The sequence below is a fragment of the Chrysochloris asiatica genome, unplaced genomic scaffold (genome assembly GCF_000296735.1).
Source record: "Chrysochloris asiatica unplaced genomic scaffold, ChrAsi1.0 scaffold00086, whole genome shotgun sequence".
NCBI lineage: Eukaryota > Metazoa > Chordata > Mammalia > Afrosoricida > Chrysochloridae > Chrysochloris > Chrysochloris asiatica.
Window position 1 is genome coordinate 6,304,444 of NW_006408604.1, and position 15,613 is coordinate 6,320,056.

At 38.1% G+C, this 15,613-nt stretch overlaps 1 protein-coding gene across 1 annotated transcript in view; it reads left to right on the forward strand.

The window, feature by feature from the left end:
- The first annotated feature begins 9,389 nt into the window (after window positions 1-9,389).
- SLC15A5 (solute carrier family 15, member 5) overlaps window positions 9,390-15,613 on the forward strand; it is a 141,220-nt gene continuing 134,996 nt past the window's right edge. The window contains exon 1 of the mRNA XM_006866064.1: window positions 9,390-9,750. Within this exon, the coding sequence (XP_006866126.1) occupies window positions 9,390-9,750 (361 nt within the window). The remainder of the gene's footprint in view (window positions 9,751-15,613) is intronic.

The following is a 15,613-nucleotide window of genomic DNA, read 5'->3' on the forward strand; positions in this document are numbered from 1 at the left end:
CAACTTAGACATTATCTACCTAAAATAGGGGAAGGAGAGCTATAAAGGCACAAAGTGACTGGTGTACAAGGTTTCATGATGGAGTTTAGTTTAAAAGTGTGTGGGGATCAAACTTAAAAAAAAAAAAAAAAGTGTGTGGGGGAAGAAACATTTCCCACTGAATAGTTTTCATCTTGTCTAGATGGGTCTGGTGAAAAGAGATGGGGATAAGATTCTTATGATTCAATAGTAATTGTTATCATGACTAATTGCAACTGTCACAGTTGTAAAGGTAGAAGTTTCATAATAAAAACAGGGAGTGGTTAATCTTACAGTCCAGAAACAGAGGACCCTAGGACCATCAAGAGAGGAACGCACAAATAGAATGTGGGACCTTATCCAGAGAAGCAGTGATGCCTGAGACAGAAGCAGAGATGGGGACATGGAGAGAAGGAGCAGCTGAGACTCTAGATTCATGGGAAGAGAGGGACTGAGTCCAGGAAGCAGACTTGCAGAATGTGCCCTTTGGAGGTGTAAATTATTATATATGCCTGAGTGGTTTTTGTTTTTTAAAAAGAGCTAAAGTGAATAGTGAGAAATACTGTTAACTGATGGTACATGTTGTTGTTAAGTACCATGGAGGTGGTTCTGACTCATAGTGAACCTGCACAGGGTTTCCAAGGCTGCAAATCTTCACAGGAACAGAAAGCCTCATTTTTCTCCTGAGGAACAGCTGGTAGTTTCGAACTACCGACCTTGAGGTTAGCAGCCCGATTTGTAACCACTATGCTATAGGGGATTATAATAATTGTAATGAAACAAGGTATATGATTTGTTTAATGTAAAACTGATTATCTGCCCTGTAAACTTTCACTCAATTCACAATAAAAACCTTAAAAAAAAAAAAAAGTGGAGAAAAGATTGAAGCTGTCGAGGATTACGTTTTACTTGGATCCGCAATAAAACTCATGAAAGCAGCAGTTAGCAAATCTGAAGAATTTACTGCATTGGGCAAGTCTGCTACAAAAGATTTCTTTAAAATGGTAAAGAACTTTAAGGACTAAGGTGGACCTGCCCCAAGCTATTGTTATTTCAATCAACTTATATGCATATGAAACCTGGACAATGAGGAAGGAAGACTGCAGAAGAGTTGATGCATTTGAATTATGATCCTGTGGAAGAATAGTGAAAGTACCATGGATTGCCAGAAGAACTAGCAAATCTGTTTTGGCAGGGGTACAGCCAGAATGTTCCTTCAAAGTGAGGATGGTGAGACTTTGTCTATCATATTTTGGACATGTTATTAGGAAGGCTCAGTTCATGGAGAAGGACATCATGCTTGGTAGAGTGGAGGGTGAGAGAAAAAGAGGAAGACCTCCAACAAGATGGACTGACACAGTGACAGCAACAAAACAACAGTTGTTAGGATGAAGCAGGATCAGGCAATGTTTCATTCTGCTCTGCATAGGGTCTCTTTGAGTTGGAACTAACTTGATGACATCTAACTACAACAATTCTTCTACAGTCTTCCTTATTCACTGGCCAGCTTTGCATGCATATTTGGTGTTGGAGGAGACTATTGAAAGTACCATGGGCTGCCAACATAACAAAAGCTCTATGTTAGAAGAAGTGCAGCCAGAGTGCTCTTTGAGATACATTTGTGTATGTGCCTCATAATATCCATTCAGTCAAAGTCACATCACATATATGTATTTGGCCCTAACCCCCATAAAGCCTATTATATTGAAAATTCAAGGTATACACTATGATTCACAATAACAAATAGGTTCTATTTTGTCACTTGCATCAAAATTTTATTACTACTGTATTGTTGTGTTAAAGATATTTTAGTGTATCAGGAAGTGTTTCTTTTTTTATGTGTCCTGGTGTGGTACTGTGAGTTAATGCGCCAGACTACAAACCCCTTTGAACTGCAAGGTCAGTGGTTCAAGTTCACCAGCTTCTCCTCACAAACCCTGTACAAGCTCGCTATGGGTCGGAATCGACTTGACAGCACTTAACAACAACAACAACAACAACAACAAAGAAAAGGAATACTATACACTGAGACAAACATTTAACTAACAGATTAGATATAAATGTACCTAACAATTCTTTATTGTTGTGTACCCTTGAGTTGAATCCAACTCATAGGGACCCTGCACAGGGTTTCCAAGAGTGGATTTGAACAGTCAACCTTGTTGTTACCAGTCCAATGCTTATTCTGCAGTGCCACACCCGAGCTCAACAATTCCTACTTACACACAAACTCAACTTAAAGACAGACTTACTACTGAAACTTGTGTAATCTGAGGAGTGCCTGTATAGGATATGGTGTTCACATAGCACCCAAATCACACAACATGCTATTTCACAGAATGTATCATGTGGGCAAGCAATGTATTTAGAAGGTTGCATTGACCTTTTTTTTTTTTTCTCTCCCTCAAAGTCTGGAATAGTGACTGGAATATGTTGTTAAGTGCCATCAAGTCAGGACTCTGTATAGGGTTTCCAATGCTGGAAATCTTTTTAGAAGTAGAAAACCTCATCTTTCAAGCCACTGATGGGCTTGAACCACCAACTTTGTGGTTCACAGTCTAGTGCTTATTTTACAGAGCCAGTGCACTCCTTTGAATATGTTAGGTACTTAGAAAAAGGCAGATAAGATAAGTGAGGAAGAATGGAGAAAGAGTCCAGGATACCTCATAGTTTTCTGACTTTTGTATTTGGGTCAGTGGTGACATTATTAACGATAAAGAGGAAAATATTGAAATAGTCATCTGGAAGAAAGATACTGAGGTAAGCTTAGGACATGATGAATTTAAAATTTCCATGAGAAATCTAAATGGAGATATTTACCAATTTCCTTGAAGGTCAGGAGAGGTGTATTTGTTAAAACAGGGAATTGGGGATTATCGATTTCCATATTCATAAGCCTGTCTTTCATGATCAAAACAGAAAGCAAACAAATAAAAATACAAACAACATGTGATAACTCATCTCCACCTTACTACTTTATATAGATACACCTTCTATGTAGAGTTCAACACAATAACAAAGTGTACAGTGGTCATTGGCATGATATGGAGGACTCAAAAAGAGGAGAAGACATGCTACACTGGAGGAGAAGTGGACATTTTTTGTGTACCTGGGACTGCATGAGCTATTATCTGCTAAGGACTACAGTAATTTTCCTTTACCCTAGAGAGAAGTGTTGGCTATGGATATCATCCAATTAACAGGCCCAATTATAAAAGAAAAGGTAGGTGTTTTACAAATACAAAAGACAATGTATTTTTCACAAAATATAAAATGAAGTCCAGTAATTACCTTTCCAATTCTACTTTGCATCTCTACCAGCATATCAAAAAAAAAAAAACCCCAAAAAAACAAGATTATGATACACAATTTTCAGTAATTAAATTACAGAAAGACCAAGCTCCAGGTTCTTGACAATGCTTTCAAACACGATGCCACATCTCATAGTCAATGGAATTAAACGGAATTATACTTGAGACATGTTATTAGGAGAGCTGGCCCCTGGAGAAGGACATCATTTTTGGTAAAATGGAGGACCAGCGATAAAGAGGAAGGCTCTCAATGAGAAGGAATGACACAGTGGCAGCAGCAATGGGCTCAAGAGTAACAGTAACAAATGTGAGGATGGCGTAGGACAGGGCAATGTTTCCTTCTGCTGTGCATAGGTTTGCTATGAGTTGGAATCCACTCAATGGTAACTAACAACAATGACAATAGAACTAAAAGAATAAATATCTGCAACTGACCTTTGTGCATACCAAGGGCAAAGAAATATTGAATAACAAAGCTCTCCCTTTAAAAATGCATATTGAATGTTTAAAAAAACAACAACAGAAACCAAACCCACTGCCATCGAACTGATCCCAATTCACAGCAACCCTATGTAGGGTGTCAGAAGTTGTAAATCTTTGCTGGAGCAAAAAGCTTCCTCTTTCTTCCAGAAAGCAACTGGTGAATTCATAATGCTGATTTCATGATTAGAAGCTCAATGTATATCCTTCTGTACAACTATAAAAAGCTATTCTAGAAGTACATATAAAAATGGAAAAAGTATTGCAGTAACACACTATCAAAACAATTTAGAAGGCTCTATAATATCTTCCCAAAGCAACCCTTTCTAAACCTGATGCATGTATGCTCTAGATGCTCACAAAACAATTTGAGACATTTATTAGTTTATCAAGTAGATCTCCAAATAATTTTTCTGTTCAATAATATATACAACAGTGTTCAATATTATGATCACACATTTGACTTTTGGTCTTTATGTCTTCAGTGAAGAATTGTTTTGTGTTAGGACCCACCAAGTCCATTTCAACTCATAGATACCCTATACTCAACAGAACGAGACACTGACCAGTCCCGGGCCATACTCGCCATCATTGCTACCCTTGATCCCATTGTGGTTGCCACTGTGTCAATCCATCTCATTTGAGATCTTCCTCTTTTTCACTGAACCTTCACTTCACCAAGCATGATGTCCTTCTCCAGGGACAGGTCCCTCCTGACAACATGTCCAAAGTAAGAGAGACAAAGTCTCACCATCCTGGTTTGTAAGGAGCACTCTGGCTGAACTACTTTCAACACAGATTTTGTTTTTTCTTCTGACTGACCACGGTACTATCAATACTCTTCTCCAGTACCATAACTCAAATACATCAATTGTATGTTGTTGTTATTATTAGGTGCCATCGAGTCAGTACCAACTCATAGAGACCCTATGCACAACAGAATGAAACATAGCCCGATCCTGGGCCAACCTCACAGTCGTTGCCACGCTTGAGCCCATCGATGTTGCCACTTTGCCAATCCATGTCGCTGAGGGTCTTCCTCTTTTTCTTTGACCCTCCATCTTACCAAACAAGATATCCTTCTCCAGCAACTGGTCCCTCCTGACAATATGTGCGAAGTATGAGAGATGAAGTTTGGACATCCTGGCCTCCAAGGAGCATTCTAGCTGCACTTCTAACACAGATCTGTTGGTTCTTTTGGCAGCCCATGGCACTTTCAATATTCTCCTGCTACACCATAACTCAAATGTATTGATTCTTCTACTGTCTTCCTTATTCACTGTCCACCACTTGTCTGTCATCAATTGTATGGTCTTCCTTATTTACTGTCCAACTTTCATATACATATGAGGCCATTGAAAATACCATGCCTTCTGTAAATTGCACCTTAATCCTCCACCTAACATCTTTGCTCTTTAACACTTTAAAGAGATCTTATGGAGCAGGTTTAATGCATGTCATTTGATTTCTTGGCTGCTGCTTCCATGAATGTTGATTGTGGATCCAAGCAAAATTAAGCCTTTGACAACTTCAGTCTTTTCTCCATTTATCATGATGCTATTTATTCCTCCAGTGGTGAGGATTTCTGTTTTCTTTTCACTGAGGTACAATCCATAATGAAGGCTGTGGTCTTTGGTCTTCATCTGTAAGTATTTATGTCCTCTTCATTTTCAGCAAGCAAGATTGTATCATCTGCATAGCACAGGTTGTTAATAAATTTTCCTTCAATCCTGATGCCAGATTCTTCTTCATATAATCCAACTTCTTAGATTATTTGCTCAGCATACATACTGACACATACCCTTCCTGATTTTAAATTTTTCAGTAATCCTTGTTCTGTTCTAATGACTGCTTCTTGTTCTATGTCCAGGTTCTACATAAGTCCAATTAAATGTTCTGGTATACCAATTCTTCTTACTATTATCCATGATTTGTCATGATCTACACTGCGAAAAGCCTGTGCATAATCAATAAATGACAAGTAAACATCTCTCTGGTATTCTCTGCTTTTAGTCAAGATCCATTTGACATCAGTAATGATATATGTCCTAGTTCTACCTCCTCTTTTGAATCTGGCTTGAATTTCTAGCAGTTCTTTGCCCATGTACAATTCTAACCATTTTTCATTATTTTCAGCTAAATTTTTCTTGCATGTGATATTAATAATATTGCTCAATGATTTCTGCATTCCTTTGGGTAACCTATCTTTGGAATGGGCACAAATATGAATCTCTTCCAATCAGTTGGCCAGGTTGCTGTCTTCCAAATTCCTTGGAAATGATGAGTGAGCACTTCCAGTGCTGCATCCGTTTGTTGAAAGATTCCAACTTGTTTTCAGTCAATTTCTGGAGGCTTATTTTTCACCAGTGCTTTCAATGTATTGGACTTCCTCCTTCAGTACCATTGGTTCTTGATCATATGTTATCTCTTGAAATGGTTGCCTATCGACTATTTCTTCTTGGTATAGTGACTCTGTGTGTTCTTTCCAGCTCCTTTGGAGCTTTCTGCATTATTCAATATTTTGTCCCTTGCCATTGTTGTTAAGTGCTGTTGAGTCAGTTCCAACTCATAGCGACTCTGTATAGGATATCCAAGGAGCATCTGGTGGTTTTGAACCAATGGCCTGTATTTAGCCATCCAGTGGTCATCAATAGGGGTCAGTTTTCTCAGAGGACAAAGACCAATCATGGGGACTTATTATGAAGATATTTTAAGAAAATAAAATACTGTATTGGTGATAAAAAGCCTAGGAAAGTTATACCAAGGATTTTTTTCCCCCATCAAGACAATGCAACTACCAGCTCATTCTTTGGGGTAGAAAGGGTGATGCTACAAGAATTGCATTAGGAAATCTTACCCCATCTACCCTACACATCTGATCTTACCACTTCAGACTTCTTTTTGTTCCCCAAACTCCAAAATCATTGAAAAAGAACACAAAGGTCTGTAGTCATCAGCTGATTACAGAGACTTGGGTAAACATACTTTGTTTGGAATAAACCCATGTGTGTCTGAACTGGAAGTCCTTTTGACTTCCCTTTGTCCTTTAGTTCAATAGAACTCCTCGCCCAGCACTCCTCTCTTTCTCTCTTTGCAATGAAATGATATTTTTTTCACTATAAAAACAATGCATGTACATTGTATACAATTGGAAAAATATCTAAAAATAGAAGAAAGAAGAAACTGAACGTTTCAGGAGTAGTTCTTGATTTTGTTCCTCGATGGCTATTTTTTAATGTTCTGCCTAGTCATTTCCACTTCATAGCAACCCTGTATAGGGTTTCCAAAGAGAAGCTGATAGGTTTGAATCACTGACCTTGCAGTGAGCAATCAAGTGCTTATACTACACGATTGATGGTGGTGGTGGTGGTGGTATGCTGTTGAGTTGTTTCCAACTCATAGTGACCCTGTATAGGGTTTTTGAGCAGTTCTTTTTAGTCACAATCTTCTAAATGACTTGAAAGAAAGGCTAGGAAATTTACTTCTGAAAATATGGATCACAACAGAATACTGTCCAATACAGTGCTGGAAAAATGAGTTCCTAGTTTGGAAGACACTCAAAAACCACAGTGGCCATAACAATGGGTATGAGCACAGCAATGATGAAAATGGAGTGGCACTGGGCAATATTTTGCCATGTTGTAAATGAGATCACCATGAGTCAGAGCTGACGTCACGGCAACTAACAGTAACAACAATCTGAATGACCAACTTCTACCATATCCATTCTTGAGTCATCCCAGTGATAATAAAAAAAATTCTGGAAAGAAAAAGTGAAGGGACCATCTTGATCACATGTTGACCTCTCAGTCAAAGGAAAAGGGATACCATGATTAATTTGTTGGTGGTGTTGTTAGGTGCCATTAGTCAGTTCCAACTTATATCTATCTATCCTCACAATTCTTGTTATGTTTGAACCCATTGTCACTGCCACTGTGTCAATAACTGTTGTCTGGGGTATTTCCCTCTGTTGTTGACCTTCCAGTTTACTAAACATCATTTCCTTTTCCAGGGCCTAATCCTTCCTGACATATCCAAAGAATGACAGATGAAATCTTGCCAACATGGCTTCTAAGGAGCACTCACTCTACTTCTTCCAACACAGATTTATTTGTTTCTACAATTCATGGTACTTTCAATATTCTTTGCCAACAACATAATTTGATTTTTCTAAGGTCTTCCTTATTCATTGTCCAGTTTTCACATGCATATGAAAACTATTAACTCGATCTAATTATTAGCTCTAACAGGAATCTCATTTAATAGTGAGACTAAAACCCCACATGTTGGAGTTTGTTCTAGACAGTCTCAAGTTTATACCTGCTGCCCAAGAATATCCTATAAACCACACAACTTTCAGTGCTAAAAGTGTTCAACTTTGGTTAATAAATTATATGATAACTTTATATAAGAGATAAATAAGGCACTGTTACTAAGGAAAGAGGAAGTGATACTGAACAGATGCAAATAGCTACCATTACATTGAAAATATTGGGAATTAAAAACATTTGTTCCCAATATTCTAGGTGGAAAGATAAGAATTGCAGTCAAAAGTCTTTTTAAGTTTCTTTTGCTTTTGACTCCAACATGAGAATATTCAGTCCCTATGATTGAATGATCATGACTTTGACCTAATAGCTTCAGTTCCTTGTCCTTGCAGCTAAAGCCCAAAATGTTAAAGTATTTTCTTTTGCTGCTGTATTTTAGCTTAATTGGTGCCCTACCACTTGCTAAAATAGAATGCCACCATGCATTCAACTCAGCTGGAGGGTCGGGGTGATACCAGATCCAATATTCCCCAAAGCCTGTGTAGGCTGGTTGCTGTAACTAATAATAAGTGAGTCAAATAACGTCTTTTGATTCTAATTTCCTCTGAGAGACTGTTCTACAAGTATGGGGTCAACTTAAAGGAAGAAGGTTTTTGTTTAATATTTTCTCCTTTCGTTAGTGCACTTAAATTACTTTCCTGTAAACTCTGCTTGTTACCTAAATGTACTAGCACTTTTTTTTAACCTAATTAACTTTCTTATCAGAATTCCAACCAAAAATAATAAGAACTGTAATAATGATAAGGTATCCTGCCCCCTCAAAAACAGATTTTCTTTCATGTTTTATCTCTTGGTACTGTTCTGGCTTGTTTAATTAAAGTATCAAAAATTATTAGACTCAAATTATTTCTTGTTCTAGTGCTCAGATTCTTCTGAAAAACTGCTTATTTTGCTATGGTGTTTAAACCTTTATCAGTGCAAGCAGATGAGTTTCCACACATATGCAACTGAATTCATGTAATTCAATAAAATTTTGGAGGAAAAGCCTAATTTAGCTTCTAAGTAATTAAACAAACAAATCAGATTTGGCTACTCTGGACTACCGTGAACATTTAAATATTTTTGTCTTCTTCCCTGTGCTACTGGATCTTCAAAATGAACAACATTAATGTGCAAAAAGCCTTATAAAATTTTAGCATAGAGTTGTGAAATTCAAAGCAAAGATCTTATTTATTTTTTTCATTAGAGGAGTGAGGTTAAAAAAATGACCAAGTTAAAGCCACTAACATAATTGTACTCAAGGAAAGTAGTCATGTCTGTTACAGGCATTAAAGTAAATTATGAGAAGTTACACTTAAATCAGGGCATTGAGAAGGAGAAAACTATAAGAGATGATAGTTATTTTTCTTCAGCATATTCCATGAAAAAAATACAGATTGGCATTTGTTTGCTTCTGGTGGAACTGTGTGACAGATTCACTTTCTTTGAAGTCGTCTGCAATATGATTCCCTTTTGCACCATCAAGCTTGGTTATCGCAACTACCAGGCAGCCATTTTGAATTTATGTTTTATTGGAACTTCACTTCTTGCCCCTGTGTTTGTAGGGTGGCTTGCTGATATCTGTCTAGGAAGGAACAAACTGGTCTACATTTGCTTATTTCTACATTTATTAGGTAAGTGGTTTCTATGATTGAATTGTTTTGTAACCAACTGAATCTATTTTTATTTAAAATTTTTAGTTTATATTATAGCTACTATGCTCATAGTTTAAAATGTAGTATATGAAGCAAAAGAGCTGCTTCAATTTATTTCACATTTAGTATTATTTCAAGGCATTACCTAGTAAAGGTGTATTAGTGTGTTAAATTATGCTTTGATACCTGTACCATTGCACTTGTTACATTTTATAATAATTATCTTTTTTGCATATTTATTTTCTGTACTTTTTTTAGAATGCCCCCTTCTCCCCATTCGTACCCAGGGTCAAACTTGTGATAAATTCTATGTGAAACATGACATTTAATACTTTCACAAGTGAGAGGAAATGTGCTAAAAAGGTTTCTGAAGTTCATGTAAATGAATGAAAAATAAGTTTTCATCCAAAGGTGGTCTTTTAATTAGGCAGATAGTAATTAAGAATGCATATAGAAGTATAATTTCTATGTTATTAAATATGGCTGTATGCTTAAAAACATGAAGTCAGATACTACCCTGTGCTTTTTTATAGAGAGAAAATAAATAAATCTTCAAAAGTTTGGGAGTGAAGTGATTATGAGAAATAATATTGGGAAAATACCAAGATAGTTTTAGTAGGCACAGAGAGTCAGTTGATGAACAGTCTAGAATTTTAGAGTAAACAGTTCAACTTGTTCTCCTAGACAACAAATGTGATGAAAAAACAATAAACGTTTTTTGTCAGTAGACAGATGGATAACCACAGGGGAGATTAACTAGAAAGAGACCACGAAGTCTTCAAATGATGGTCTGCACACTGGAGAAGTGTCAGTACAGGAGAAATAGTGTCAAAAATTATAAAACTCAATGATTCAATATAAATATAATAGTGGAAGGAAAATTAACTCCAAGGTTTTGAGCTAATGAACTTAGAATGTACGGTGTTGTTCAACTGTGATGAGATGTGCAACAGAAACGAATGTTTGGAGCTGAAAAAAGGAAGAAAGGAATATTAGAAACTCAGGATAGCATACAATTTCAGGCACATAATAAATTACCATTCACTGAATCAAGATTAGGAAACTTGGAAGCTTCTTCATTGCTGAACTTCTGTAAAATAAACATAGTCACTGCATGGCAAATGCTCATTGGATATTCTACAAATATTACTCATTGAAATGTTCTAGAATATGGGAATGCAATGGAGAAAAATGTTGAAGTCTACTTTCTGATGCAGGAAAAGAGAAAACAACCAAATAAAATGGATATATGGCAGGTGCTGGGTGTTATGAAGAAGTGTTATAATGTGACAGGAGGAAATAGACTGAGACAGGGTTGATATTCTGAGTATATAAATCAGTGAGTTTTCTGATAAAAAGATATTTAAACAGAGACCTGAATAATTTACTCCTCTTAACCTGGTGATGGGGTGCACTGTGGTTCCATATGATAAGCACTGGACTGAGAACCACAGGATTGTGGTTCAAGCCCAGCAGCTGCTCTGAAGGAGAAAGATGAGGCTTTCTGCCCCCACAAAGATTTAAAACAGCCTTAGAAACCCTGTACAGTGTTGCAATGATTCAGAACTGACTTGATGGCACACCAACCTGGTGACAGGCTATTATAACATTTGGTAGCTTCTTATAGACACAATAATTCCTATCGGTATAAATTCCCATGTAAATCATAGGATTATGACTGATGTACCAACTTCTAAATCTGGCAAGCAAGACACATGTCAACTCCGTGTCTATTCATTGTCTTAATATGAGTTATTTCTCTGTGTGTGTACCTTACTCAGCTGCCATTAAATTCCAAACACAAAACAAATATCAGAAGTTCTGTCAGAACAGTCTCATCTTTCTAAATTGCTACAACTTAAACTCAAAATTAAAGCTTTTTGTTTCCCCCCTTATTTTCTGGTTTTCCAGCCATCTGTGGGCTCCAGTCTATACCCCATGCTGCCAACCATGACTTCTAAAAAAAAATAGATCTACAATTTGGTCCTATTGTCTAAATGATAAAATCCAAACTTATTTAATACAGAGAGAGAGAGAGAGAGAGAGAAATTAAATCCATTACCATTGTGTAAATTCCATCTAATAGCAACCTTTTATAGAGTTTCTGAGACTAAATCTTTACAGGGGCAGACAGCCTCAGACTTCTCCCACACACAGAGTCTGGTAGGTGTGAACTGCCTTCATTGTGGTTAACAGCCCAATACTTAACCCACACAAGGTCTTTTAAAATCTATCCTAAATTTGCCTCTGTAAACTGCTCTCTCAATACGCAACACTAGGAACACGGAATCTCTCCTTACATTCTTCCTCACCCTTCTAGAATACATGTTATTCTTTCTCCCTGAAATTGTTGCTTTCCTTCATCTTCACACCCATATACAGGACTTGAAAACTCCTGCTTTTCTTTCAGGACCCATACAGTGTTTGTTGCTTGTTCCTCTGTGTTCAACCATGCTTTACTCATACCTACATTATTTCATTTATCACATTATAATAATCATACTATTGAAGTGAGCCTCTTGATTTAGCAAGGAATATGGTACTAGCTGTTGTTGTTGTTGTTAGTGCCGTCGAGTCGGTTCCGACCCATAGCGACCCTGTACAGGGTTTCCGAGGCTGTAAATCTTTACCGGAGCAGAACGCCCCATCTTTCTCCCGCGGAGCCGCTGGTAGTTTCGAACTGTTGGTCTTAAGGCTCGCAGCCCGATTCGTAACCACTACGCTACCAGAGCGGTACTAGCTACAGAGCTATTAAACACTTGTATACTGATTGTGAGAGAAAAGCAGCACCATATCAAAGAGGAGATGTTTTATCATATAGGTCATAAGTTTCTATTTTTATTGCATTAGTTTTATGGCAGATGAAATTAAGTTTTGACCTAAGAAAATTACAAGAGTTTCACAAAAGATTGATGTTAATGTTAAAGTCAAGAAATAGAGAATAAAGATAATATAGAAAAGTCATTTTCATTCATCAAAATGGCAAAAAAAAAAAAAAAAGTAAATTAATGATGGCAACTAATATCGAGGAATGTCCTCATAAAATGATGGTGGCAGTTTTACCTATTATATTTCTAATGAATATTTTGTCAACCTCCTAAAATGGTTGAATATTGGCCGAATTTTTTTGATACTTGTTTCTGTGTATTCCCACCTTCTTTAGATCATGCCTGCATTGTTCAATGCCGTTGACAAGTGCAGTCAGATCCGTTCCTAGTCATAGTGACCCTGTATAAGGTATACAAGGAGCAGTTGGTGGGTTTGAACCAGTTTTTTTTTTTTTTTTTTAATGTTTTATTGTGTATTGTGTGATAGTCTACATGGGGGCACATTAGTTTTACATTCATTCCATCATACATCGTCTCATTGCCATAGCTACCATCCCATCCATGCATCATCACCCAACCAAAGGGTACACCCTGCAATCCTGCCCGCCCTCCCCTCACGGTCCTCAGCACACAGCCTCTCTCCCTCGCTGGATCCCTAGACCCCAGCCACTCCATCTCTTCACATCATCCTCTCTCTTCATGTCATCCTCTCTGTCTCAGTCTCCAGCCTCACTGCTCCTCTGGATGGGGTCCCGCTCTCCGTTCTTCTCCATTGATGGTCCCAGGGCCCTCCACTCCTAGACTGAAAGGTTAATCACTCCCCTCCTTGCTATAAAATGTCCACCTTTACATTTCCAGTCTTCACACTCAGTCCTGGTAACAGTTATTCACCCTTGCTTCCCAAGGGACCCATCTGCATTTCTTTTCATCTGCCCTTCCTAGACAGGTCGGATACTACTCACTGGACACTCTACCATCCTCCCCGCTCTGTCGATCTAGGTTCCCTCTTGAAAGCTTGTAAGCCAGTCACTTCTTGCCATTGTATCTCTTCTCCCATTTTGGTTGGTCAATGTTCAAGATGGCCATCCCTATCTACTCTTTGTGTGGAGGGGGTGGGAATAATTCTTGGATGAGGGATTTATTTCCTCTTTTGGACTGCTGCATTTATAGGTGGATGTCCAATTTATCAAATTGTATCAGATGATGCTTTTTTCCTCTTCTATCTTCTTTGGGTTGAGCTCTGTTCGTCCCATCATTGGAGCCAGCAAGTGGTGAACCAGTTTTTAAAGAGCCCATCCCTATCAACCCAGTGGTGTCCTAGTGTGGCACCATAGGATAAACACACAACCTCAAGGTTGGTTTGAACTGCAAGGTTGGCAGTTCAAACTCACCAGCAACTACTAGGAAACCCTATACTAGGTCATTATAAATCAGAACCAACTTGATGGTACTTAGCAACAATCAAACCAGTACTCTAAGGAGAAAAGCATGTCCCTTGATTTGAAGAATCTTCCATCTGGTTGGAACTTTGAGCAACTGCATCCAAAAGCAAAGCTCAGTCCACCAAATTATAGCAATTTACACTTGCTCACAGTATCAAACATCTTTTTCTACATCTAATTAGGTTCTGGCCAACTCAGCCCAGCCATCCAACTAGGTCAAATGAGTACCAGTTGCAAGTTTGGGAGTTCACACAAACTTCCCTATACTTCAGATCAGTTGGTCTCTTCACTCCCAGCCCTAGCCCCCAGGAGCTAAGTTAGTGCTTATGGGTTCAAGAGTTCACAAAACTCACCAAACTTCACAGACCCACCAGTCCTTTCTTTTCTCCATCTGCTCTCACCAACGGGATCTGTCCAGAATGAATCCATCTCTTCATTGCTGTGTTTTCCTGACTTTCAGTCCTAGAAGGGGGTTTTCTCTGATCGGCATGAACTTTTCTGGCCTTGGTGCCTCCAAGACAAACAGCTTTCTTGAGAACAGTCCATTTTTTTTCTGCAGATCTTTATTTCAATCAAGAATCTCCTGTTTTCCCAGCAGTTCTGGATTGGTCTGCATTTCTTTTCAAATACAAATGTCCCAACTCTGAAGGTTCTGAGTAGGACTCAGGATTCCCCCTAAGGCCCTATAGTTGACAAAGGAGCCTAGTTCTCTGGGAAAATTTAAACTCTGCTTTTAGGAAATCCAATCAAGTATAGGCTGAAAATGTGCTTATAAACACTCTTCAATCATAATTTCCAATATTCATTTTCATCACACATGTATCTCTATTTTACAATATTGCATTTTTGTGAAGTGCTGTTGAGTTGAATCCAACCCATAGTGACCCTGTATAGGGTTTCTCTGGTGAGCTTGAACCACCGACCTTGCAGACTGCTTTGCAGTCTGGTGCATTAACCCACAGTGCCACACCCAAAAGCTGCTGTTCTCCCCTCAGCTGAAGCATTTTGTCTTTTACATTCACTCTCTTCAGCCATTGCAGGTAACAAAATACAAACTGTTGTTGTTAAGTGCCGTCAGGTCAATTCTGACCCATAGAGACCCTGTATAGTGTTTTCAAAAAGCATCTGGTGAGTTTTAACCACTGCCCTTGCAGTTCAAACAACTTTGCAGTCTGGCGTATTAGCCCACAGCGCCACACCAGGGCTTCTAGCCATCCAAAATCAAAAGTTTCATTTCCTGTACCCCTTGGTTCTTTCTCTTACAAAACCTCAGGCTTCCATGAGCCACTGCAATGAATCTCACTCCTGATGTCAACTGCAAAAACCTATGTGCACCATGTCTGACTTCCTCTGACTCCTCAAGGGAGAATGAGAATCAAACTGAATATCAGTCCAAGGCCAATTCCTATGAAATAAAAGTAGACATGCCTGCTCCCGATAGTCTTCTTTATTAGTAGAGGCAGAATTATCAATTCCTTTAAAATTAGTCTGACTTGAGAAAATTTAGAAAATTCATCCTTGTGATTTTGATTCTCAAGACCCCACTCTTAGGCAGGTCTTATAGAGAAACAA